The 27,655-nt window shown below is 45.3% G+C and overlaps 1 protein-coding gene and 1 pseudogene across 2 annotated transcripts; one reads left to right on the forward strand and one right to left on the reverse strand.

The window, feature by feature from the left end:
• Positions 1-462: 462 nt before the first annotated feature.
• LOC129493385 (small ribosomal subunit protein eS10-like) lies at positions 463-15,612 on the reverse strand (annotated as a pseudogene).
• On the forward strand, positions 15,577-25,580 carry CDKN2AIPNL (CDKN2A interacting protein N-terminal like). Of its 2 annotated transcripts, XM_055299548.2 has the most exons (3): positions 15,609-16,367; positions 17,984-18,083; positions 24,737-25,580. In XM_055299548.2, the coding sequence occupies exons 1-3, from the start codon at positions 16,129-16,131 to the stop codon at positions 24,746-24,748; spliced, it is 351 nt and encodes a 116-aa protein (XP_055155523.1). In that variant the 5' UTR covers positions 15,609-16,128; the 3' UTR covers positions 24,749-25,580. The 2 variants fall into 2 exon arrangements, with proteins under 2 accessions (XP_055155524.1, XP_055155523.1); XM_055299549.2 differs by lacking the exons at positions 17,984-18,083; positions 24,737-25,580 and adding an exon at positions 16,901-17,453 and having other exon boundaries at positions 15,577-16,367.
• Positions 25,581-27,655: the final 2,075 nt, after the last annotated feature.

The raw sequence follows: 27,655 nt of genomic DNA on the forward strand, positions 1-27,655 counted from the left end.
AGCTGGGCATGGTGGCGCACCTGTAGTCCCAGCTACCCAGGAGGCTGAGGTAGGAGGATTGCTTGAGTCCAGGAGGTCAAAGCTGCTGTGAGCTTCCACCAAAGGCTGTGTGTCCCCAGATTAAAAAAAAAAAAAAAAAAAAAAAAAAAAGCCAGGTGCAGTGGCTCACACCTGTAATCCCAGCACTTTGGGAAGCTGAGGTGGGTGGATCAAGAGGTCAGGGGTTCGAGACCAGCCTGGCCAACATAGCAAAACCCTGACTGTACTAAAAAAAATACAAAAATATTATCCTGGCGTGGTGGCAGGCACCTGTAGTCTCAGCTACTCTGGAGGCTGAGGCAGAATTGCTTGAACCTGGGAGGCAGAGGCTGCCATGAGCTGAGATCATACCACTGCACTCCAGCCTGGGCAACAGAGGAAAAAAAAAAAAAAAAAAGGAAAAACCCTAGATGTCCGTAGAAGTTCAGTTTTCAGAGGTGAAGGGGGAAAACTTCCCCCTTCACCCTCTGAAGATTCACTGAAAATGAACTGACAAAACGCGCAGATTAAGAGGAGAAAAAGGCATACAAATTTATTGATGGGAGGGGGAAATTGGGGATCACAAAGTGATTACCCAAATAATCCTATGGTGCCCAGATGCCCCCAGATGCTTATATAACTTTATTCACAGAGGAGGCAAAATGTAGGTCATTCTTTTGAGGGGCAATAAATGATTATTAAGGAGAATGAATGGACCTTGGAGAACAGAAATTAAGCTGTAAATGATCCTCTTTGCAGTTGAGTGAGCCTTAGAAACAGATATGATCTTGTGAAAAGGTCAGTCCGGGTAGGGTTATATTCCTCAATCTTCTGTTTTGCAGTAGATAATGAGATACATGGGAGGTGATGGAAAACAGTTGTTTTCTTTGGTGGATCCAGCTTTATTTTATTTATTTTATTTTTTATTTATTTATTTTTTTTTGAGACAGAGTCTCCACTCTGCAAACTCCGCCTCCCAAGTTTGAGTGATTCTCGTGCCTCAACCTTACCAAGTAGCTGAGATTACAGGTGCCCACCATCATGCCTGGCTAATTTTTGTATTTTTTGTTTGTTTGTTTGTTTTTGAGACGGAGTCTCGCTCTGTTGCCCAGGCTGGAGTGCAGTGGCTCACTCGGCTCACTGCAAGCTCCACCTCCCGGGTTCACACCATTCTCCTGCCTCAACCTCCCGAGTAGCTGGGACTACAGGCGCCTGCCACCACGCCTGGCTAATTTTTTTTTTTTTGTATTTTTAGTAGAGACGGGGTTTCACTGTGTTAGCCAGGATGGTCTCGATCTCCTGACCTCATGATCCACCTGCCTCAGCCTCCCAAAGTGCTGGCATTACAGGCGTGAGCCACCGCGCCCTGCCTAATTTTTGTATTTTTAATAGAGACGGGATTTCACCATGTTGGCCAGGCTGGTCTCCAACTCCTGACCTCAGGTGATCTGCCTGCCTTGGCCTCCCAAAGTGCTGGGATTACAGGCATGAGCCACTGCACCCAGCCCACAAATTTATATAAGTTTTACATGACACAGTAGTCTTCAGAAATGAGGACTCAAAAAGCAGGTAAAATTGTGTATTTTTATGCTTAAGATTTTTTGTTTTGTTTTGTATTTTCGAGATGGAGTCTCTCTTAGTTGCCCAGGCTGGAGTACAGTGGTGCCATCTAAGCTCACTGCAACCTCCACTTCCCTGGTTCAAGTGATTTTCCTCCTTCAGCCTCCTAAGTGGCTGGGACTACAGGTGTGCACCACCTCCCCCAGCTAATTTTTTTGTGTGTATTTTTAGTAGAGATGGGGTTTGGCCATTTTGGCCAGGCTGGTCTTGAACTCCTGGCCTCAGATAATCTGCCTGCCTTGTATGCTTAGGTTTGTCGAAACAAGGACAGTTGTGGAGTAACATGATTGGAGGACAAAAGGGTTATGCTCAGCAGGGCACAGTGGCTCATGCCTGTAATCCCAGCAATTTTGGAGGCTGAGGTAGGAGGATCACTTGAGTCCAGGAGTTCCAGACCAGCCTGGGCAACATAGCAAGACGCCATCTCTACAAAAAACAAAAAATTAGCTAGGCATGGTGGCACGGCCTGTAGTCCCAGCTACTGGGAGACTTAGATGGGAGGATTGCTTGAGCCTGGGAGATGGAGGCTGCAGTGAGCTGTGATTGCCACTACACTTCAGCCTGGGTGACAGAGCGAGACCCTATTTAAACAAAAAAAAGGTATGATCTAATGATAATAAACTCAGTGAAACCTAGTAAGGCCTGTTTGTTTAGATTCTTTTTCTCTTCAGGAATAAGGATGTTCCTGTCTTCTGGCTACAGGAAGAGTACCTCTTGAATGAGGGCCTTATGACCTGCTTCAGGGGAGAAGATCAGAGAGTAACTCTAGGTTTTTGTTTTTTTCTTTAAGTTTTCTTAATTTTTTTTTTTTTTGGCTGTAAGTTTATTCAATGCAAAATAATCCTCTCCAATTTTACTGAGGTGGCTGACCACATCCACCGTCAAATCAGCCTCTAAACTGGAATTCGGTTGCTGACCCAGCCCCAGCCTCGGATTTCTTGTCGGCACCAGGGGGCACAACGCTCCATCTGTGGGTATCTCTGTCGGCTTCCCCTCTTGTGAGTCTTGCAGGTCACTTACCCTCCAGACCTTTAGGCTGAGGCTTGCCAGTCTCTGGATGGCTGTAGCATAGGGTGGCAGGCACAATTTCCAGGAGCAGATGAAGGTAATCATGGAGATACTGGATACCCTCAATGGTAAGGTACCAGTAGAAATGTCTCCAGGCAAACTGTTCCTTCACGTGCCTCGGGACTTGGGAGACTGCATGGCCTTCGTGACATGAAGGTTGGGCACATTCTTGTCTGCCAGCTCCGGATGCTTAGGCATGTAGACCTCCTTCTTGGCCACCATGACTCCCTTCTTAAAAAGGAGTTCATAAATGGCAATCTGGTTCTTCTTAGCCATCAACATCTTTGCGGCTGTAGGCAGCTCGGGCCAGCTGGAAAGGCCTTCCTAGGTTGTATGACCTGTTTCAGGGGGGAAGGGAGAGGAGAAGGGATGGTGAGAGTGACCTTCCTGTTGCCGCTTTCTCAAATGCCAAGGTGCCATGTTTTAGGGTAGCATGTTCTGACTCCATCAATACCAGAATATAATAATAATAATTATAAGAATAAAGAAAAAAATAGACCAATCTAATTCATAAATATTTAAAAATCACAAAATTATAGCAAACAATATCCAAAAACACACTGAAAGAATAATATACTATGTCCAAATGGAGTTTAATCTAGGAATAGAAATAAGGTTTGAGATAAGAAAATCTACTAATGTAAGTCATTATATTAATAATTCTACATAGGAAACATGGTTATCTATAAATACTGAAAATGCAAAATTAAATATTTGTTCTATTTCTTTCTTTTTCTTTTCTTTTTTTTTTTTTTGAGTTAGGGTCTTGCTCTGTCACCCAGGCTGGAGTGCAGTAATATAATTATAGGTCTCTGCAGCATGAATTCCTGGGTTCAGGTGATGCTCCTGCCTCAGCCATCCAAATAGCTGAGGCTACAGGTGTACATCACCACTCATGGCTAGAATATCTATAATTAGCTTAGGGTTTCTAGGTCCATAATAAAAATAATTAGTGGGGAATATTCTGTAAGGTAATCTTAGAAGGAGGAAGAAGAGGGAAAAGAGGAGGAAGAATAAGAATAAGGAGGAGGAGGAGAAAAGAGAAGGAGGGAGAAACAGGAGGAGGAAGAAGAAAAGGAGGAAGAGGAAGGAGAAGAAAGAAGGAAGAAGGAGAAAGAGGAATAAGAAGGAGAAGAAGAGGAGGAAGAGGAAGGAGAAGAAAAAAAGAAGAAGAGGAACAGGAGGAGGAGGAGAAAAGAAGAAAAGAAAAGAGGCCGGGCGCAGTGGCTCACTCCTGTAATCCCAGCACTTTGGGAGGCCGAGGCGAGCGGATCACGAGGTCAGGAGATCAAGACCATCCTGGCTAACACGGTGAAACCTCGTCTCTACTAAAAATACAAAAAATTAGCCAGGAGTGGTGGTGGGCGCCCTACTCGGGAGGCTGAGGCAGGAGAATGGTGTGAACCCGGGAGGCGGAGCTTGCAGTGAACCAAGATCACACCACTGCACTCCAGCCTGGGTAACAGAGCGGTACTCCGTCTCAAAAAAAAAAGAAAAGAAAAGAAGAAAAAAGGTGGTCTCAGTGGCTCATGCCTGTAATCCTAGCACTTTGGGAGGCTGAGCACTTTGGGAGGATTGCTTAAGCACAGGAGTTGGAGACTAGCATGGGCGACATAGTGAGACCTTGCCTCTATGATACGGTTTCTCTGTGTCCCCACCCAAGTCTCAACTTGAATTGTATCTCCCAGAATTCCCATGTGTTGTGGGAGGGACCCAGGAGAAGGTAATTGAATCACGGGGGCCGGTCTTTCCCATGCTATTCTTGTGATAATGAATAAGTCTCACGAGATCTGATGGGCTTATCAGGGGTTCCTGCTTTTGCTTCTTCCTTATTTTTCTCTTGACACCACCACGTAAGTAGTGCCTTTTGCCGCCATGATTCTGAGGCCTCCCCAGTCGTGTGGAACTGTAAGTCCAATTAAACCTCTTTTTCTTCCCAGTCTCAGGTATGTCTTTATCAGCAGTGTGAAAATGGACTAATACACTCTACAAAGAAAATTTTTTTTTTTTTTTGAGACAGAGTCTCACTCTGTCACTAGGCTGGAGTGTGGTGGCACAATCTTGACTCACTGCAAACTCCACCTCCTGGGTTCAAGAGATTCTCCTGCTCAGCCTCCCGAGTAGCTGGGACTACAGGCGCACACCACCACGCCTAGCTAATTTTTGTATTTTTAATAGAGACGTGGTTTCACCTTGGCCAGGATGGTCTCAATCTCTTGACCTTGTGATTTGCCCACCTTGGCCTCCCAAAGTGCTGGGATTACAGCTGTGAGCCACCACACCCAGCCAAAATTTTTAAAAATCAGCTGGACATGGTGGTGTGCACCAGCTACTTGGGAGGCTGAGGTGGGAGGATCACTTAAGTCTAGCAGGTTGAGGTTGCAGTGAGCCTTGAATGTGCCATTGCACTCCAGCCTGGGCAACAGAGTGAGACTCAGTCTCAAAAGAAAAAAAAAAATGGAAAAGAAAATGTGGAGGCTAATTTCCCTACTTGTGAATGTGTACTGGACTTAGTGACTCACTTTCAATGAATACAGTAAGTAAAAAATGATGGCATGTGACCTATGACCCCAAGTCACAAAAGATAGCATGGCTTCTTCCTTGCTTTTTCTTGGTTCACTTACTCTGAAGGAAGACCCCTTGCCATGTGAGGACACTCAAGCAGTCTTGTGGAGAGATCCATGTAGTCATGAACTGAGATCTGCTGCAAACAGCCATGTAAATGAGCCACCTCAGAGGTAGATCCTCCAGCGCCAGACAAACCTTCACATAACTGAAACACCGGAAAACAAATTAAGACAGTCTTGAATTCCTGATTCACAGAAACTGTGAGATAATGTTTATATTTTAAGTCACTACATTTTGGAGCAATTTGCTATACAGTCATATGACTAATATAGAAGGCAAAATAAAGACATTTTCAGGTAGACAACAGGTGAATGAACTTGGCCCCAGCAGACTTGTACTATAGAATTTTTTTTTTTTTTTTTTTTTTTTCTTGAGACAGGATCTTGCTTAGCCTCCTGAGTAGCTGGGACCACAGACACATGCCATGACACCTGGCTACTTTTTGTTTGTTTGTTTGTTTGTTTTTGAGATGGAGTGTTGCTCTGTGGCCCAAGCTGGAGTGCAGTGGCGATCTCAGCTCACTGAAACCTCTACCCACTGGGTTCAAGCGATTCTCGTGCTTCAGCCTCCCAAGTAGCTGGGATTACAGGCACAGGCCACCACGCCCAGCTAATTTTTGTATTATTATTATTATTATTTGAGACAGAGTTTCCCTCTGCTGCCCAGGCTGGAGTGCAGTGGTGCAATCTCGGCTCACTACAGCCTCCGCCTCCTGGGTTCAAGCAATTCTCCTGCCTCAGCCTCCCGAGTAGCTGGGATTACAGGCATGCACAACCACACCTGGCTAATTTTTTGTATTTTTAGTAGAAACAGGGTTTCACCATATTGGCCAGGCTGGTCTTGAACTCCGGACCTCAGGTGATCTGCCCACCTCGCCCTCCCAAAGTGCTGGAATTACAGGCATGAGCCACCATTTTTGTATTTTTAGTAGAGATAGGGTTTCACCATTTTGGCCAGGCTGGTCTCAAACTCCTGACCTCAGGGGATCTGCCCACTTTGGCCTCCCAAAGTGCTGGAATTACAGGCATGAGCCACCATTTTTGTATTTTTAGTAGAGATAGGGTTTCACCATTTTGGCCAGGCTGGTCTCAAACTCCTGACCTCAGGGGATCTGCCCACTTTGGCCTCCCAAAGTGCTGGGATTACAGGCATGAGCCACCATGCCCAGCCTTAATTAATTTTTTTTATAGGGATAGAGTCTCACCATGTTGCCTAGGTTGGTCTTGAACTCCTTGGCTCAAGCAATTCTTGCACCTTGTCCTCCTCAAGTGCTGGGATTACAGGCATGAGCCATCTTGCCCGGCCTAAGGATTTCTAATGTAAAATTTTCAGGTAGAAGGAAAATGAAACCAGATGGAGGGTAAGAGTTAGGTAAGGAATGGGTAACAAATAAAGTGGTAAATATATGTAAGATCTAATGTTTCATTGGATTTAAAAATATACCACAACAATAAGAAGGCCTAAATAAATGGAGAGATATACCACGTTCATGGATTGGGGGATTCGATATAATGATGTTAATTCTCCCCGAGTTGATCTATGGACTAAATATAATCCCAATTAAAATACCAGCATTTATTTCTAGAAATTGATGCTAAAATTTATATCAAAAAGCAAAAGCTAAAACAGCCAAAACAGTTTTGTAAAAGAAGAACACATTTGGAGAACTCATACAACCTGATTTTTAAGACTTACCATAAATCTATAGAAGGGTTGGCAAACTGGCCCACAGGTTAGCCTGCAGCCTGTTTTTGCAGGGCTTAAAAGCTAAAACTGCTTTTTCCAGTTTTAAATGGTTGAAAAAGGAAACAATAAAAATGTATGTAGCAGGAATTATATGTAGCCCACCCTTTACATTTGCAAACTCATAAGCTATAGTAATCAACACAGTATGGGTTGGGTGTGGTGGCTCATGCCTGAAATCCCAGCACTTTGGGAGGTTGAGGTAGGTAAATCACTTGAGGTCAGAAGTTCGAGACCAGCCTGACCAACATAGAGAAACCCCATCTCTACCAAAAAAAAAGAAAAAAAAATTAGCCAGGTGTGGTTGTGCATGTCTATAATCCCAGCTACTTGAGGCAGGAGAATTGCTTGAATTTGGGAGGCAGAGGTTGCAGTGAGCCAAGATCGTGCTACTGCACTCCAACTTGGGTGACAGAGTAAGACTCTGTCTCAAAAACAAAAACAGGCTGGGCGCAGTGGCTCATGCCTGTAATCCTAGCACTTTGGGAGGCCAAGGCAGGTGGATCACTTGAGGTCGGGAGTTCAAGACCAGCCTGACCAAAATGGTGAAACCATGTTTCTACTAAAAATACAAAATTAGCCGGGCATGGTGGCGCATGCCTGTAATCCCAGCTACCCAGGAGGCTGAGGCAGGAGAACTGCTTGAACCCGGGAGGCGGAGGTTGCAGTGAGCCGAGATAGCACCATTGCACTCCAGCCTGGGCAAGAAGAGTGAAACTCCGCCTCAAAAACAACAACAACAACAACAACAAATGCCACAATATGATATTAGCAAAAGGATGGACACATAGATCAGTGGAACAGAATACAGAGTCCAGAAACAGACTCACACATATATATGGTTAATTGATTTTTGACAAAGTTACCAAGGCAATTGAGTGAAAGAATAGTCTTTTCAACAAACTCTGCTGGAGCAATTAGATACTTACATGAAAGAAAAAGAAAAAGAAAAAAGAATCTCAACCTATGTGGAGAGACAATTCTCCATGGGCCTTTCATATATTTACACTTTTTTTTTTTTGAGATGGAGTCTTGCTCTGTCGCCCTGGCTGGAGTGCAGTGGTATGATCTCAGCTCACTGCAATCTCTGCCTCCCAGGTTCAAGCGATTCTCCTGCCTCAGCCTCCGGAGTAGCTGTGATTCCTGGTGTCTGCCACCATGCCTGGCTAATTTTTGTATTTTTAGTAGAGACGGGGTTTCGCCGTGTTGGCCAGGCTGGTCTCGAACTCCTGACCTCAGGTGATCTGCCCTCCTCGGCCTCCCCACATGCTTGGATTACAGGTGTGAGTCACCATGCCGGGCCTTTTTTTTTTGTTTTTGAGACAGGTTCTCGCTTTGTCACCCTGGCTGAAGTGCAGTGGCACAATCATGGCTCACCACAGCCTCAACCTCCCAGTCTCAAGCAATCCTCCCACCTCAGCTTCCTGAGTAGCTGGGACTATAGGCATGTAACACTACACCTGGCTAATTTTTTATTTTTTGTAGAGACAGGGTCTCACTATGTTGCCCAAGCTGGTCTTAAACTACTGGACTCAAGCAATCATCTCACTTCGGCTTCCCAAAATGCTGAGATTGGCCGGGCACTGTGGCTCATGCCTTTAATCCCAGCACTTTGGGAGACCGAGGTGGGCGGAACACCTGATGTCAGGAGTTCGAGACCAGCCTGGCCAACATAGCAAAACCCCGATTAGCCAGGTGTGTTGGCATGCACCTGTAATCCCAGCTACTTGGGAGGCTGAGGCAGGAGAATCACTTGAACCCGAGAGGTGGAGGTTGCCGTGAGCCAAGATTGCGCCATTGTATTCCAGCCTGGGTGACAAGAGCAAAACTCCATCTCAAAAAACAAAACAAACAAAAAAAACAAAGTGCTGAGATTACAGGTGTGAGCCACTGTGCCCAGCCTATTTGCACATCTTAAGAGATCCAGAATCTACAATGAACTCAAACATATTTACAAGAAAAAAACAAACAACCCCATCAAAAAGTGGGCAAAGGACATGAACAGACACTTCTCAAAAGAAGACATTGATGCAGCCAAAAAACACATGAAGAAATGCTCATCATCACTGGCCATCAGAGAAATGCAAATTAAAACCACAGTGAGATACCATCTCACACCAGTTAGAATGGCCATCATTAAAAAATCAGGAAACAACAGGTGCTGGAGAGGATGTGGAGAAACAGGAACACTTTTACACTGTTGGTGGGACTGTAAACTAGTTCAACCATTGTGGAAGTCAGGGTGGCAATTCCTCAGGGATCTAGAACTAGAAATACCATTTGACCCAGCCATCCCATTACTGGGTATATACCCAAAGGACTATAAATCATGCTGCTATAAAGACACATGCACACGTATGTTTATTGCGGCACTATTCACAATAGCAAAGAGTTGGAACCAACCCAAATGTCCAACAATGATAGACTGGATTAAGAAAATGTGGCACATATACACCATGGAATACTATGCAGCCATAAAAAAGGATGAGTTCATATCCTTTGTAGGGACATGGATGAAACTGGAAAACATCATTCTCAGTAAACTATCGCAAGGACAAAAAACCAAACACCGCATGTTCTCACTCATAGGTGGGAACTGAACAATGAGAACTCATGGACACAGGAAGGGGAACATCACACTCCGGGGACTGTTGTGGGGTTGGGGGAGGGGGGAGGGACAGCATCAGGAGATATACCTAATGCTAAATGACGAGTTAATGGGTGCAGGAAATCAACATGGCACATGGATACATATGTAACAAACCTGCACATTGTGCACATGTACCCTAAAACCTAAAGTATAATTAAAAAAAAAAAAAGAGTTAGACAAAGGCCAGCACGTTGGCTCATGCCTGTAATCCCAACACCTTGGGAGGCTGAGTCAGGAGGATTGCCTGAGGTCAGAAGTTTGAGAGAAGCCTGGGCAAAACTGTGAGACCCTGTGCCTATGTTTTAAAGATACTAAAAAAAAAAAAAAAAAAGTTATATCTTTTTAAGGATGTTTGTCCTTGAAACAGCCTGGAGATAGTGTCTATCTCCAGAGCAAAGGGCGGTTTATTTACTGTCCAGATAAAAGTAATTGCTCTGGAGAAAAGGTTGGGCAAATATGCCTGTAGTTCTTCTTTATTAATTATTGATGTTCTTTCAATTTAGAGTTCCTCAGCTGTGATACAAACCCCCTTTGTATGCCTCATCTAACTAGGCCCCTTGGCATAGCCCCTGTGGGACTTGGGGCACAAGGGGAACCAGGGCAAACATGAAGCTCATGTTGCTTGTTGTGCTGTAATAAAGATCTTTCTCTTTGTCTCTGGATCTGTGTCTTTTGCCAGTATCCTTTGAAATTGTTGTACAGATACTTGTTAGGTTGAAAGTAGGAGTAAAATCTTACATCCTTTAGTGTTCTTTTTTAATCACAGCTCACTGTAGCCTTGAACTCCTGGGCTCAAGCAATCCTCTTGCCTCAGCCTCCTGAATAGCTGGGACTACCAGCAAGTGCCATTACTCCCAGCTAATTATTGCAGTTTTTGTAGAGATGGGGTTTCACCATGTTGGCCAGGCTGGTCATGAACTCCTGGGCTCAAGCAATCCTCCTGCCTTGGCCCCTCAAAGTGCTGTGATTACAGGCATGAGCTATGCGCCTGGCACCTTTATTGTTTTGCTTTGAACCTAAAACTGCTCTAAAAAAAAAAAGTCTATTAAATAGCAACAACAACACCTCAAAGCAAATATGGGAAAGGTTCATGTTGTTGGAGCAGGTAATGTGGTGTCTGTTACATTATTCTCCATAATTTTCCATGTTTGAAATATATATATATTTTTTCTTTTCTTTTCTTTTCTTTTGAGATGGAGTCTTGCTCTGTCGCCCAGACTGGAGTGCAGTGGCGTGATCTCGGCTCACTGCAAGCTCTGCCTCCCGGGTTCACGCCATTCTCCTGCATCAGCCTCCAGAGTAGCTGGGACTACAGGCACCCGCCACCACACCCGGCTAATTTTTTGTATTTTTAATAGAAACGGGGTTTCACCATATTAGCCAGGATGGTCTCGATCTCCAGACCTCGTGATCTGCCCGCATTGGTCTCCCAAAGTGCTGAGATTACAGACGTGAGCCACCGCGCCTGGCCTGAAATATTTCATAAGCAAAACATTAACTCTAACAAAGGGAAAAAAGAAAGGGGAAAAAAAAGGGGCAAGCGATCTGAATAGACATGTCCCCCAAAAGAGATACACACGGCTAATAAGCACAAGAAAGATGCTCAGGATCATTACTTATTAGGAAAATGCAAATCAAAACAACAATGAGGTATCACTTTGTCCCCCCTAGGATGGCTATAATTTAAAAATTAAAAAAGGGAAAATACTAAGTGTTGGCAAGAATGTGGGGAAGTTGGAACCCTCACCCGTTATCAGTAGCACTGTGGAGAGTAGTTCAGACACTGTGGAAAACAGTTTGTTCAAAAAGTTAAACACAGCTGGGCACGGTGGCTCACACATATAATCCCAGCACTTTGGGAGGCTGAGGTGGGCAGATCACCCGAGATCAGGAATTCAAGACCAGTCTGGCTAACACGGTGAAACTCTCGTCTCTACTAAAAATACAAAAATTAGCCAGGCATGGTGGCAAGTCCCTGTAGTCCCAGCTACTTGGGATGCTGAGGCAGGGGAATCGCTTGAACCTGGGAGGCGGAGGTTGCAATGAGCTGAGATCACGCCACTGCACCACAGCCTGGGCAACAGAGTGAGAATCTGTCTCAAAAAAAAAAAAAGTCTGAATCATGAAAAAAAGTTAGAAACAATAAACTGGTCAATAATTGGACTTGCCACATTGTTCTGTGAAGTGTTAATTATTAACTTATTTTTTTTTTTTTTGAGACAAGGTCTTGCTCTGTCTCCCAGGCTGAAATGCAGTGTTGCTATTATAGCTCACTGCAGCTTTGAACTCCTGGGCTCAAGCGATCATCCTGTTTCAGCCTCCCAAGCAGCTGGAACTATAGGTGTCTACCACCATGCCCAGCTAATTTTGTAATTGTTTGTAGAGATGAGGGTCTCACTGCGTGTGGCCATTAACAATTTTTTTTTTTTTTGAGACAGTCTTGCTCTGTTGCCCAGGCTACAGTGCGATATCAGCTCACTGGAACCTCTGCCTCTCAGGTTCAAGCGTTTCTTCTGCCTCAGCCTCCTGAGTAGCTGGGATTACAGGTATGTGCCACCACACCTGGCTAATTTTGTATTTTTAGTAGAGACGGGGTTTCGCTATGTTGCCCAGGCTGGTCTCGAACTCCTGACCTCAGGTGATCCGCCTGCCTCAGCCTCCCAAAGTGCTGGGATTACAGGTGTGAGCCACCATGTCTGGCCTGTGAGCCACTGTGCCTGGCCAATATTTTATACTGCTTAACATTTTGAAAGTATAATGTTAATAACATCACATTGTTTTTAAAAAAAGAATACCTGGCCAGGTGTAGTGGCTCATGCCTGTAATCCTAGCACCTTGGGAGGCTGAGGCAAGAGGATCACTTGAGCCCGGGAGTTTGAGACCAGCCTGGATAACATAGCAAGATTCCATCTCTATGAAAAACTTAAAAATTAGCCGGGCATTGTGGCACACACCTGTAGTCCCAGCTACTCATGGAGGCTGAGGTGGGAGGATTTCTTGAACCTGGGAGGTCAAGGCTGCAGTGAGCCATGATGTGGCACTGCACTCCAGCCTGTATGGCAGAGCAAGATTCTGTATTAAAAAAAAGAATACCTATTTGTGCACTTTTGGGTTTACAATTGTATGCATGTCTGAATATGTTTGTCCGTATGTTATGTATATGCATATGCTCCATAATTGTCACAGATATGCTAAATAAGGTAGTTGCTGCATGACCTTTAGCTTTTCACACCCCATAGGCAGGATTGGCTGTGTAACTGCAGCTGCTGTTTGCAGAGCCTGGGTTCCTATTTCTGAGCTAACCTCTGTACTATACAATCAGGTGACCAAGACTTTCTGAGCTAACCTCTGTACTATACAATCAGGTGACCAAGACTTTAGCTCAGAGAACCCTCAACAACTTTGAGTTTTTCTTTTTTTGAGACGGAGTCTCACTCTGTCACCCAGGCTGGAGTGCATTGGCGCGATCTCGGCTCACTGCCACCTCTGCCTCCTAGGTTCACGCCATTCTCCTGCCTCAGCCTGCCAAGCAGCTGGGATTACAGGCGCCCACCACCACGCCTGGTTATTTTTTGTATTTTTAGTAGAGACGGGGTTTCACCGTGTTAGCCAGGATGGTCTCGATCTCCTGACCTCGTGATCTGCCTGCCTCAGCCTCCCAAAATGCTGGGATTACAGGCCTGAGCCACCACTCTCGGTCTAACTTTGAGTTTTTCTAAGTTTGGTCAGCGGCAGGTGGAAGCAGAATTACCTGGGGCCTTGATTCTGAACATCCAATGGTGAGCCTGGGGGAGTCTGTCATTTTAATGAGCCTCTCAGGACGTGTGATCTGCACTCATTTTTGGGACTTTTAGGTCTGTGCACCAATTCCTGATTGCTGGGAGTAGCTGACTCTGTCTTTGGTCTCACAGGCCTGTTGACACTTTGCTTGCCCACATGAGCGTGAACATCATGCCTCCCTGTTGCTAACCATTATGCCATATCACTGAGCTTGGTGCTGGGTCTCCTAGGCGGACTGCCCCACATTTCCATGCTTTGTTGAGTCTCTGATTTCTGGGGACCCTGATGTCCCAAAAGAAGCTGCAGAAGCAGCAGACAGGACGTAATCAGCTCTCCCCGCAGGCCACACTCACAATACAGGACCTGCACTGGAGCCCTAGATCGTGGATTCTAGGCTCACCTCTGTATCCCAAACTCACATTTGATTAGGGGCAATGGGGAAGCCTATTAGGTCAATAATCTCTCAAAGCTGGTGAAGGCTCAAGTGACTCCTTGTGCGAAGGGAAAACTTTCCTTTGCTCTCTGAAGGTTCTCGAAAATCAATTGACAAAAGGCAGATTAAGAGGAGAAAAGGCAGCCAGGCGCTGTGGCTCATGCCTATAATCCCATCACTTTGGGTAGGCTGAGGAGGGCGGACCACCTGAGATCAGGGGTTCGTAGACCAGCCTGGTCAACTGGTGAAACCCCATTTCTACTAAAGATACAAAATTAGCTGGGCCTGATGTCAGGTGCCTGTAATCCCAGCTACTCAGGAGGCTGAGGCAGGAGAATTGCTTGAACCTGGGAGACAGAGGTTGTGGTGAGCAGAGATCACACCATTGCACTCCAGCCTGGGCAAAAAGAGTGAAATTTGCTCTCAAAAAAAAAAAGAGGAGAAAAGACATACAAGTTTATTAATGTGCATAGTTAATCACAGAGTGATTACCCCATCATCCAGAGTGTGGATATTTCAGATGGGTAGTAAATGATTTTTAGGGTAATTCAGTGGGCTTGAAGAACATGCAATGGCCTGGGACAAAGTCTGTTGGGCCTGCAGAGGAGACAAGGGTTTGTGACAAAAGTCTGTCCTGGTGTGTTGACCATACTTCAGTCTTTCCTCCTGCAAAACGAGTTCAGTTAATGAAAACTCAGGGAGGGAACCAGAGGTAATTGTTTCCTTTAGCGTTCTGGACTAAATTTAGGCAGATAAGGGAACAACTTCATCTTGTGCTTTGGGAGGAACAAAGAATTGACAGACAGGAGTGTGTGTTGGTGGGGGAGGTCACAGAGACCTTGAGGTTTCTTCATCAGTTCAGCATGTCAAAATACATTTTGGGGTATTGGTTTCTGAGCCCCAACACCCAGTTACTGCAGTTGAATGCTTCCAGGGATGGAAAATTCACCACTTAAAAGGAAGCTCTTTTTTCTCTCAGGTGTCTGCTACCTGAGCCTCGAACAGACAGCAGAGTCATGCCAGCTAAATAAAAACTTTCAGGCCCAGCCAGTCATGATGGCTCACACCTGTAATCCCAGCATTTTGGGAGGCTGAGGGAGACAGATCACTTGAGCTCAGGAGTTAGAGACCAGCCTGGGCAACATGGCGAAACCCTGTCTCTATTTAAAACCAAGTCCAAACTTGCTGATTTCTCTGGACACATTCTTTCTGGCTCTTTCCAGCATCTTTTGTAAACACAGGTGTCACTGTTCTGGTTAAAATCCTTCAGCGGCTCCCCATCCTTGGATCTAGCCAGGATCCCTGTCTGGCCTACTAGCCTTGCTGACCTCTGCAATTTCATCTTCTCCATTCTCTACCTGCCCTGCCCCGCCCCCCAACCCCTCCTACCCCCTATCTTGCAATTCTCTTACCAGGCCATGCTCTCTCTCGCTTTGACCGACTCCCCTTTACTCAGAAAACTGCTCATTCTTCACTTCTCCAGGATCACTTCCCTGACCCCAAGACTAGATTGGGTCCCTTGCTTATTCATGGTTGTAGCACGCTGGGCTTCTCTTTACTAATACTTGTCAACGTTGAAATTCTCCATTTACTTGAGCAATTATGTCACTAATGTCCGCTCCTCCACTCCATGGTTAAAGTTCAGGCGAGCAGGGCTCCGAGTGTGCTCTCATTGCCTCTCCAGCACCTAGCAATGTGCCTGGCAAGTATTCACGGCATGGATAGATTACTCGCTCCAGGAAGGCGGGCCCCAACCTTCGTGGCTGTGGAGACCCCTGGAAGTCGACCGTGACCCGGGGCCCCGATGTCGCTCAGCATGAGGCGGTGCCCGGGAAACTCTCAGGGCAAGGACACAGCGTAGCTGTGGCTGGCATCCAGCTGCCAACTGGAAGAGGGCGCTCCGACTCTGTGTTTCGGCACCTCAGTTTTCTCACCGGTTCCCCGCAGGGTCGACCGCAAACGGCCCTTGTAGCCCTGGGTAGACCCAGGGCAGGCGCCACGGGCTGCGGCGGTCTGAGGAGCCAGGAGCCGCTCTGTGCCCCCGCAGGCCGCCGCTCCGGGCGAGGGCGCTCCAGGTTGGTCTTCTGGAGCAGTCGTGCGCTGACGGGGCCCCTCTGGCCGGCAGGCGGTGGCGCAGTGCGCGTCGGGAAGGCGGCGGGCTATCCGGTCCTCGGCTGCGGCGGGTACCATGGTCGGTGGCGAGGCGGCTGCCGCAGTGGAGGAGCTGGTTTCGGGGGTGCGGCAGGCGGCCGACTTCGCGGAGCAGTTCCGCTCCTACTCGGAGAGCGAGAAGCAATGGAAGGCCCGCATGGAATTCATCCTGCGCCACCTGCCCGACTACCGCGACCCGCCAGACGGCGGTGGCCGCCTGGACCAGCTGCTCTCCCTCTCCATGGTCTGGGCCAACCATCTCTTCCTAGGCTGCAGGTGCGGACCCCTGCCGGCCGGCTGATCCTGTCCCCTATCTTCCGACCCTCAAGCCCTCTCCCAGGGCTCACCCCTGACCCGAACCTCTGCCCCAGACTGAACCCGCGCCCAACCTCCATCCGCATTGGTCGGCCCGAAGACTGATTCCCACCCTGGAGGCCCCTTGGAAAGATCCTTATCTTTGAGCCTCAGTTTTCTCTTCTGGTAAAAGGGTGGTTATGATGACTGTAATAATTAAAGGGTGAAGAGCTAAATACATGGCAGGTACAAAAGTTGCTATTTTTATTTGTATTACTACTATTATTAGCTCAAACCATCACCTTTGCAGTATGCATTCGAAGTCTGTTAGCCCCTGTCACCTACATGGCAAACGTGCAGAGACAGAAACGGAGATCCCCATTTTACAGATGAAAAAGCTTAGAGAGAGAAGTGATATACCTGGGGCCATGCAGCTTCTGGCAGGATTGATGGATTTTAACCACTGATGAGAGGATGTAATCTGTATCCTATTGCTTTTTCTCTTCACTCCACAGCCCACGGGGTCCTAAGTAGGAACCAGCTTCACCTCTCTGCTTTCTCTCTTATGAAAATGGCCGATGGCTTTTTATGAAGGTCTCAAAGCCCACTTCATCCTGGCTGCAGCATCAAAAGGACAAAGGCCCGCTTTTGAAGTGCCTGATAAGGCATTCCCTTCACCCCTCCATGAGGAAGGTGGCAAATCTTGAGACTCCCTATTAGAGCCTCGATTTTCCTGAAATTGTGTTAGGAAAATAGGGTGACTTGGTTTGATCTTGGTTTCTATACCTATTATGGCTGCCTGACTCTGGTCATTTGGCCCCTCCAGGCCTAAGCCACTTGGTTTTGCTTCACATATTGGGGTTTATTAGAACAGTACGTAGGGAAGCAATGCCAGAGGCAGCCATCCCTTTTCCCTGCCTTGTAGGTGCTCTTGGGAAATCCTGGTTTTCCATGGTTAGGCAAATGTCAGAGAATTGGGGAAGTACATAATGTTTTTGTTAGACTAACATTCCATGTATTTAAAAAATAAAAATATTTTGGTCCTCATCCTGTATCTGAGGATATCTATTGCTGGATGTACAGTGCCTCTGTTCTTCTAAATCTTGAAACATCTGCTGTACTGGTATTTCTGAAGTCCACTTCTGTATCTACAAGCAAGAAGTGTTCACAGGGCCAGGCATGGTGTCTCATGCCAGTAATCCTAGCACTTTGGGAGGAGGATCACTTGAGGTCAGGAGTTCGAGACCAGCCTGGCCAACATAGTGAAACCCTGTCTCTGCTAAAAATACAAAAATTAGCCAGGCATGGTGGCACACGCCTGTAATCAATCCTAGCTACTCGGGAGGCTGAGGCAGAAGAATTGCTTGAACCCAGGAGGTGGAGGTTGCAGTGAGCCGCGATCACACCACTGCACTCCAACCGGGGGGACAGAGCAAGACTCCATCTCAAAATCTTGTGCTGAACATGTATAGGTTTGCCCTGCAGTATCAGGTCAGTTCTCTGAGAGCTGATTTTATGGTTGAGCAACCTGCGGTTTCTTATTAATCCACAGTAACAATTCTTCCAAGGTTTTTACCTTACTACTTTTTGTTGTGCAGTTACAATAAAGACCTTTTAGACAAGGTGATGGAAATGGCCGATGGGATTGAAGTGGAAGACCTGCCACAATTTACTACCAGAAGTGAATTAATGAAAAAGGTAAATAGGATTTCCAAGTGCATGTGATGAAATGGTGTAGAGTTAACAGTCCCTGCCTTGATGACACTATATTAGAGTATATTGTTTTTGAATGCTCTTGTTTACTGCCCCAAAGACCTATACCCTTTCATTTTTATTTCCCCATAATTGGTATAAGCCTTTTCATAAGTAGTTGAGAACTCGTTGTGGTAAGTTATGCATTGTTGATGAGGTAACACATAAGCTTAACCTCTTCCAGTTGTTTAGGAACATTGTTTTGAGATTTTTGCTTGATGTTTAAAAAAATGTTGGCTAGAATACTTAAGTTTCCTACTTGTTAAAAAATCTTGGTAAGAGAGTAACTAACTCATCCTTACCCCGGGTGTGAGTGCCGACCTGACTTGTTTGGCTTCTCTGATTTGCTGATAAGAACGTGCCTGGAGCAATGTCGATACCATAGCTGTTCTCTATCCTGTGGGGTCTGATCTCAGGCGACGGGCTTTTTACAGTGAGTCTTGCCTAGAGTCTTGAATCTGGACGCTGGAGCTGGAGCTACAGAGTGTGGCAGAAAGAACCTCAGAATATGGAGCTGAGCATCCCAGCTATTAATACTTTTCAGAATCACCCCCAAAACATGCTTGTTTCACATTTGTCTGCTCAGGCAGCAGAATTAATTGCTCGCTTATCTTCCAAAGTTCCTTTGGCACTTTATTCAGGCCTCTTTTAAAGCAGTTGTGACCTTAGAGATGGTGTCTAAAGTTTTATTTAGTCTTTACAACTCCCAAACCTAGTATACTTATACCCCAGAGAAGGTACTCCGAAAATACTTATAAAATCGACTGAAGCAGTAGAGTAAAAAGTTGCTGGCCCCTTTTTAGGTCTGCCCTTAGAAACATAGGTAAGCCCATTCCTCCACATTTAGGTCTTGTCTTGGAAGTGGGGCACATATAGAGGTCCTCTTCCATATGGGTGTCAAGGAACTAATCAAATCCTCAGTTGCTCATAAAGTATTTCAGTCCCAAATAGTACACCCCACTTGATTTTCAGGATGGTTTGTTTTTCTTAAAAAAGTATTCTTTTAGTTTTAATCTGAACCTGGGGAAAAGCTTCAGGTTGGTTTTCAAGATGCTATTGTGTTTTTAAAATCAGCTGTTACCTCAACACAGTACTCCTGACAAAAAATAAATAAGTAAAATCAGCTGGTTTTTTTTTTTTTTCTTTTTTTTGAGAGGGAGTCTCCCTCTGTCACCCAAGCTGGAGTGCAGTGGCGCGATCTTGGCTCACTGCAAGCTCCGCCTCCCAGGTTCATGCCATTCTCCTGCCTCAGCCTCCTGAGTAGCTGGGACTACAGGCACCCGCCACCACGCCCAGCTAATTTTTTTTTTTTTTTTGTATTTTTAGTAGAGACGGGGTTTCACTGTGTTAGCCAGGATGGTCTCGATCTCCTGACCTCGTGATCTGCCCGCCTCGGCCTCCCAAAGTGCTGGGATTACAGATGTGAGCCACTGCACCCGGCCAAAATCAGCTGTTAAAAAGGGGCTACTGTTTTTAGCCAGGGAGCAATGTGAATTGGGAGTGTGTGGCTTTTTGGATCTTCTCATGTAATACTTAAAAAAATACTGGGCAGTCTTTGGGTGTTCTATAGTGAGATTCTTGGGGCCCAGCCAGGGAGGAGCTAGATAGTTTCTGGCTGCTGGAGTATACCTTATGGGGCAGGGGCAGGGGCAGAGGTAGGCAGGGAATGAGGTGAGCCTTTATTTTTAATTTATTTTTTAGATAGAGTCTCACTTTGTCACCCAGGCTGGAGTGCAGTGGCACGATCTCAGCTCACTGCAACCTCTGCCTCCCAGGCTCAAGTGATTCTAGCACCTCAGCCTCCCCAGTAGCTGGGATTACAGCCGGGTGCCACCACACCCAGCTAATTTTTGTATTTTTAGTAGAGACAGCGTTTTGCCATGTTGTCCGGGCTGGTCTTGAACTCCTGGCCTCAAGTGATCTGCCCAGCTTCCCAAAGTGCTAGGATTACAGGCGTGAGCCACTGCACCTGGTCGAGCCTTTATTTTTTAACTGCTTGTGGTAGATTCTTCCCTTTTTGTTTTTAAGAGGTTTTCTGATTTTCCTTTTCTTTTCTTTTTTTTTTTTTTTGAGACGGAGTTTTGCTCTTGTTGCCCAGGCTGAAGTGCAATGGTTCAGCTCACTGCAACCTCTGCCTCGCGAGTTTAAGCGGTCCCTTGCCTCAGCCTCCCAAGAAGCTGGGATTACAGGCGCCTGCCACCACGCCCGGCTATTTTTTGTATTTTTAGTAGAGATGAGGTTTCACCATGTTAGCCAAGCTGTTCTCGAACTCCTGACCTCAGGTGATCCACCCACCTCAGCTTCCCAAAGTGCTGGGATTACACGTTAGCCACTGTGCCCGGCAAGGTTTTCTGATTTTTTATATCAGTTCTCCATTATACTTCTCTGTCTTGTATGTTTTCTGAAAGGTATCTGAACTCTTTCCAGTCATGTTGGGTATTAGAGATCAGAACACCTAACGACATTAGGCTGCAGACCCCAGTAGGAGACTAAGGAGGTTTGGCACGTTCCAAACATTATCTATAGACCAGTGTGTGTGTGTGTGTGTGTGTGTGTGTGTGTGTGTGTGTATTAGGAAGGGTCCTTCTGAAACATCCTAAAGAGGTCTTATACCTAAAAAATGTACAGAGCCCCTGCCCTGGGATGTTCATTCTTGACACTGTCATTGCACAGCGTGAGTCTACAGAGAAGAGTCCTCAGGCATGAAATTATCATCTTGAAACCAGTGCCGCCATCTTACTGATCATTAGCAGTTAGCTATGTGGAAGAAGCCTATACAGAGGCCATACTTCCATAGCATTTTTGAATTGTGTGTTGCAACTTCCTTCAAATAAAACTTATGTTTTTCTAAGTAGCCAGCTTTAACTTTAGTCTGTTGATGCCACTGTAAGTGAAATTCAGCTGATCCTGAAAAGTGAGATACTTAGAGGGTGCATAGAGTTTTGCCAGTTTTGTTTTGAGACAGGGGTCTCTCTCTGTGGCTCAGGCTGGAGTGCAGTGGCTTGCTCACAGCTACCCGCACTTGCCAGGCTCAAGTGATCCTTGCACCTCAGCCTCCCCAGTAGCTGGGACTACAGGTGTGTACCACCATACTTGGCTAATTTTTGTAGAGACTGGGTTTCGCCGTGTTCCCCAGGCTGGTCTCAAATGATCCACCCGCCTCAGCCTCCCAAAGTGCTGGTGTGAGTCACTGTGCCTGGTGAGTCTTTAAGACTCTTCTAGATAAGCCCATTCTGAGAATGAGTCATCTGATCTATGTACCATGACAAATTTGTGTGGTATCGAAGGCTGTCCCCTCTCCATTGAATGCCACTGGAAAGAGAGCCATGAGGACTTTGCAGCAGTTTCGTCCTTTGCCTGCAGTTTTTGCACACATGATAGAGGATGCTGAAAAACATTAGGCAACATTGCCAGCCCATAGACAAAATACTCCTGATGTCCAGCCATACACCTGAAAACGTCTGTTGTTGTTCTGCCCAGAATTGATGCTTTAGCTAAAAAATTAGAGTTTAGTTGGGTTTTAAAGCTAGCTACCAAGTGGAAATAAATTGCCTGGCATTGTTGGTATCTCAAGACAGACAGTGATGATGATTTGGAGACATAAGCTTTTTAAGATTTTAAAAATACTTTATGGCTGTTCTGCAGCTTTGAGGCAAGTAGATCTCTGCAATCTGTCCAGCTCTTTTTTTAAGTCTGAGAAAAGAAATGAGCATTGGTTTCTGACAGGTGGAATTTGTTGGACAGTTGCAGTATATGATTTTTTTTCTTTTGAAAGGGGATTCAAACACACATACATTGAGTAAACAATCTTGATGATCTAACTGCCATCCTAGGCTCCTGCTGGCAGCCTTTGTGGTTGCTCACCTTACCAATTAATGAGCGATAATTAACAAAGAGCAGCAGCTGACTCAGAAAAGGTGTCATTGCTATGACTGTCAGAATTAATATTTCCAAGGTAATGTCTTAAGGAGAAAGGAGTGATTGACTAGGAAGCTATCATCATTGACTCAAAGAAAGAAGCTATCAACCTAATTACGTGGTCCATTTTTTTCTGAGAACATTTTTATCCCAAGAGGGAAAATGGCAGTATGAAAAATGACTATGAAGGCCGGGTGTGGTGGCTCATGCCTGTAATCCTAACACTTTGGAAGGCTGAGGCAGGCAGGTCACGAGGTCAGGAGTTCGAGACCAGCTGACCAACATGGTGAAACCCCGTCTCTACCAAAAAGACAAAAATTAGCTGGGTGTGGTGGTGCGTGTCTGTAATCCCAGCTACTCAAGAGGCTGAGGCAGGAGAATCACTTGAACCCGGGAGGCGGAGGTTGCAGTGAGCCGAGATCGTGTCACTGCACTCCAGCCGGGGCGACAGAGCGAGACTCTGTCTCAAAAAATAATAATAATAATAAAAAAGAAAAGCGACTATGAAATTTGAAAGGCCAGGTGCAGTGGCTCATGCCTATAATCCCAGCACTTTCGGAGGCTGAGGTGGGCGGATCATTTGAGGTTGAGAGTTTGAGACCAGCCTGGCCAACATGGCAAAATCCCATCAACTAAAAATACAAAAATTAGCTGGGTGTGGTAGTACATGCTTGTAGTCCCAGTTACTCTCGAGGCTGAGGCAAGAGAATTGCTTGAGCCTGGAAGGCGGAGGTTGCAGTGAGCCGAGATTGCAGCACTGTACTCTAGCCTGGGCGACAGAGTGAGACTGTTTCAAAAAATAGAAAGAAAAAGAAATTTGAAAGAAAAGTTAGAAAAACAAGTATGCCTGCTTTTGTGCATTGTGTCATCTTGGCAAGCTCTGAGGTACTAGAGCTGCCGCTCCCTTCGTGGAAGCAGCCATGATTCTAAGATGGTGCAAGTGTTGGTGAGTATTAAAAAAAAAACAAACAAAAATCAGCCTGGCCCAGTGGCTCTGCCTGTAATCCCAGCACTTTGGGAAGCCGAGGTGGGAGAATTGCTTGAGCCCAGGAGTTCCAGACCAGCCTGGGCAGCATAGTGAGACTTTCATTGCAACAAAAAATATAAAAACTACCTGGGCATGGTTGCGCATGCCTGTGGTCCCAGCTACTCGAGAGGCTGAGGTGGGAGGATCACTTGAGCCTGGGAGGTTGAGGCTGCAGTCAGCCATGATCGTACCACCGCACTCCAGCTTGGGTGACGGAGTGAGACCCTGTCTCAAAAGTTAAAAAAAGTCAGCCTGTCAGATTAGTTAAATCAGAGGTCTTGTTGTACCTCAAGATAAATGCTCATTGGAGCTACTTGTCTTTTACTCTTTATCCACTAGAAATAGAAGCCAGAAAAGGTGTGTCTGATCCCACAGACCAGTCTTGTCTGGAGCTCATGAGTCAGTAGTGGATCACCTGCAAACACCTGTGGAAAAGACGGTATACAAAGCAGCCCAAACCGGCGGCAGCTGTATGCTTCCATAGCCTTGGTCTGTCCTGTCATTTGAGAGATGGCTTAGGGGATTTTTTTCTCTTTGGACTTAAGACGGTTTCTTTAGGTAATACCGCATTCTCCTAAATGGTGAAAGTCTTCTTATAATTTGCTTTTGCTGAGGAATTTTGTTTTTTCATCTCAAAAAGACTGACTGGGGCCGAGCGCAGTGGCTCATGCCTCTAATCCCAGCACTTTGGGAGGTTGAGGTGGGTGGATCATGAGGTCATGAGTTCAAGACCAGCCTGGCCAAAATGGTGAAACCCCATCTCTACTAAAAACTGCAAAAATTAGCCGGGCACAGTGGCAGGCACCTGTAATCCCAGCTACTTGGGAGGCTGAGGCAGGAGAATTGCTTGAACCCGGGCGGCAGAGGTTGGCAGTGAGCCAAGATGTTGCCACTGCACTCCAGCCTGGGTGACAGAGTGAGACTCTGTCTCAAAAAAAAAAAAAAAAAAAAAAGCATTGACTGGCCTAACTAGGAAATAGGTCATACCTTGAAATCTCTGATTACTAAAAAGACTGTCAGATTGATTCACTTGCACTGCTAAATGTTAAGGAAATTCATTCAAATACAAGGTGACAGCCAAAGTGATTTTTTCACACCTTGCTTAAAAGTTGTCTAAAGCCAAGTTTAAATTTACCAAAGGTGCTAGAGAGTACCCAGAAAGAATAGCTCTGCTTCATTTCACCACTATTTGAAGACAAGCTTTTACAGTTTCTAATAGTGTGAAATCCAGAAATATATAACCTTCACATCTAAATATCCTGACTCAATGTGAAATGTTGTGAATTACTACCTGAACTGACTGCTTTTAATTTAGAACAATAAGTGTTTGTGTGACTCTGCTTTTAGAACCTTTCACTGCAAAGCATGCCAGAAAAAGTTGTATTTTAAGCATTTCCATTAACACTTTAAATTGTGAACATTTATAGATTACAAGTGACAAGACAGGAAAATCAAGTTCTGGCTTCCAAATGGATGGTGTGGTCAGTGTTTTGCTGAATTTTCTGTATGTTGTAAAATATTAATAATTTCTGAGTATACTTACTGTCTGGATAGTACATAAATATTACATCACTGCTATATTTTAATTTACGAAGATGAATTTGATTCACTGGACTACATGGTTATGTAACCTTTTCTTTTCTTTTTTTCCCAGCATCAAAGCTAAGCCAGAAGATTTATCACATTTTCATCATCAGCTACAGGATTAGAAAGGAGGCTGGGATGAATGTGACATAGACCACAGCAGCTCTCTTAAGACTCCTGGTATTACCAACATAAAGAGGCAGGTGGAATGAGAAGGACTCTGTCTAGATTGGCTTTTTTAACATTCTCATTTTTCCAGGAGTTATCACTGTAAAGGTATGCATGGATATTTATGTATTTATAAATCATGCACTCTAAGATGAGTTCATCAACATTGTAAAAGCCCTCTTTTCTGTTTTCAGTTGTTGTTTTTTTTTTCTTACCGCCAAGGTCTCACTCTGTCGCCCAGGTGGGAGCACAAAGGTGCAGTATTGGCTTATTGCAGCCTCGAACTCCTGGGGCCATATTTTCAGGGTTTTTTGTTTTTTGTTTTGTTTTTTTGAGACAGAGTCCTGCTCTGTTGCCCAGGCAGGAGTGCAGTGGTGTGATATATTTTCAGTTTTTAAACGTCAGAATTTTTGTTTAAAATGCCTTTTTGGGCTGGGCACAGTGGCTCATGCCTGTAATAATCCCAGCACTTTGGGAGGCCGAGGTGAGCAGATCACCTGAGGTTACGAGTTTGAGACCAGCCTGGCCAACACGATGAAACCCCGTCTCTACTAAAAATACAAAAAAAATTAGCTGGGCGTGGTGGCGGACATCTGTAATCCCAGCTACTCAGGAGGCTGAAGCAGAAGAACTGCTTGAACCTGGGAGGTGGAGGTTGCAGTGAGCCAAGATAGCACCACTGCACTCCATCCTGGGTGACAAAAGTGAAACACTGTCCCAAAAAAAATAAAAATAATAAAATAAAATGCCTTTTTGTTGTTGATGTAATAATGGCAGGTAATTAATTTTATAGCTTAGATTTTTCAACAATGTACCTTTAAGTGCGATTCTCTTTTATGGCCTTTTTCTTCCCCCACCAAGGCAAATCAGATCTTTTAATTCCTATTTCCACCTGAAATTTATACCATACTTATGCCATACCCAACTACCACACATACTCATACTTTTTTAAGAAATGAGAATCAAATCATAGACTTGAAGTACCCACCAGCTCATGGGAAGAGGCAGCCTACCAAAAAGCATCTGGCCTTAGTTTAAAACACATTGACAAAGGATTCCCGGGCTTTGTCCGGTCAGCCAGTTAATTTGTAAATTCTCTGTCTCCCAGACTGCTTTTCTGGAGGAAGCCTGAGGCTTGAGTCTTCTAGACTTGAGGAACCACCTTGCACATAGCCTCTTAAGAAATACTTGTTGCAGTCCTGCTTCGCTCTGAAATTTTGGTCTTAATGTTCCTCAACTAAGTGTCTGTTCTGTACCCCCTCTCTGCTCCTCTTTCTTGTTTAGTCCCCGCCATTAAGGAAATAGGTCTAGGCATAGATACTGGGAGAGGGGCTTCATTTGGGAGGCAGTAGTGTAAGTTTATCACAGGAGGGGTCACTCAACAGTGGTAGGCACTGTGCTTGGTACTAGTGATAGTGGTAAATAAGACATTGGACCCTGCAGGCCGGGCATAGTGGCTCATGCCTGTAATCCCAGCACTTTGGGAGTCCAAGGTGGTCAGATCACAAGGTCAGGAGTTTGAGACCAGCCCAGCCAACATGGTGAAACTCCGTCTCTACTAAAAATACAAAAATTAGCTGGGTGTGGTGGCGTGTGCCTGTAATCCCAGCTATCCAGGAGGCTGGGGCAGGAGACTAGCTGGAACCCAGGAGACAGAGGCTGCAGTGAGCCGAGATTGCACCACTGCACTCCAGCCTGGGCTACAGAGCAAGACTCTGTCTTTTTTTTTTTTTAAAAAAAAGAGGCCGGGCGTGGTGGCTCATGCCTGTAATCCCAGCACTTTGGGAGGCCGAGGCAGGCAGATCACCTAATGTCGGGAGTTTGAGACCAGCCTGACCAACATGGAGAAACCCCGTCTCTACTAAAAATACAAAATTAGCTGGGTGTGGTGGCACATGCCTGTAATCCCAGCTACCAGGGAGGCTGAGGCAGGAGAATGGCTTGAACCTGGGAGGCGGAGGTTGCGGTGAGCCGAGATCACTCCCTTGTACTTCAGCCTGGGCAACAAAAGTGAAAATCCGTCTCAAAAAAAAAAAGAAAATGCATTTTCCTACAGTCTGAGTAGGAAGCTATGAAAAAAAGAGAAGAAAATGCATTTCCATAGGTTTTTCATCGTGAATTCCATTTCTTTATATGATATGAAGCCCTTATAAAATAATAATAGCCTTTCAGGAATACATCCACTGCATAAAGCAAGTTTAAATTGTGGAATGATTTCCCTTCAGTTGCTTTTATTTACTTTTGTTTTTTTCAGAGCCAGGGTCTCTCACTCTGTCACCCAGGTTGGAGTGCAGTGGTGCAATCATAGCTCACTGCAGCCTCAAACTCCTGGTCTCAAGTGATCCTGCCTCAGCTTCCCAAAGTGCTAAGAATACAGGCAGGAGCTACTAAACCCGGCCTCCTTTAGTTTGTTTTTGAAGACTTCTCTAGTTAATCAAGTTTTGTTTCAATTTTCTTATAGGTTTTCTCTCATTGTTTCCTCACTTAAACTGCTTTTCTCGTCTTTTACAATTTCTGTGGCTATCTCACATATAAAATTAACCAGTATTTTAGAATTTCATCCTTAATTTCTGGAATAGAAAGTGGCAAAGAAATCTAAATGTTTGCATTTCAGCAATACTTATGGTATAGGTAAAATGGCCCACTTGCAGTATAGATAAAATGGCCCACTGTTAGCCGTGAAACAGTACCTCGTATCACATAGTTCATATACAGAGTCTTGCTGAAGACTTGGGGTGAAGATAGAGTGAGATGATAGGAAGGGACAAGTAATAAATAGGAGGAGAATTTTTTTTTTTTTAAGACAGAGTCTCTCTCTGTC

The sequence above is a fragment of the Symphalangus syndactylus genome, chromosome 11 (assembly GCF_028878055.3).
Source record: "Symphalangus syndactylus isolate Jambi chromosome 11, NHGRI_mSymSyn1-v2.1_pri, whole genome shotgun sequence".
In the NCBI taxonomy this organism is placed as follows: Eukaryota; Metazoa; Chordata; class Mammalia; order Primates; family Hylobatidae; genus Symphalangus; species Symphalangus syndactylus.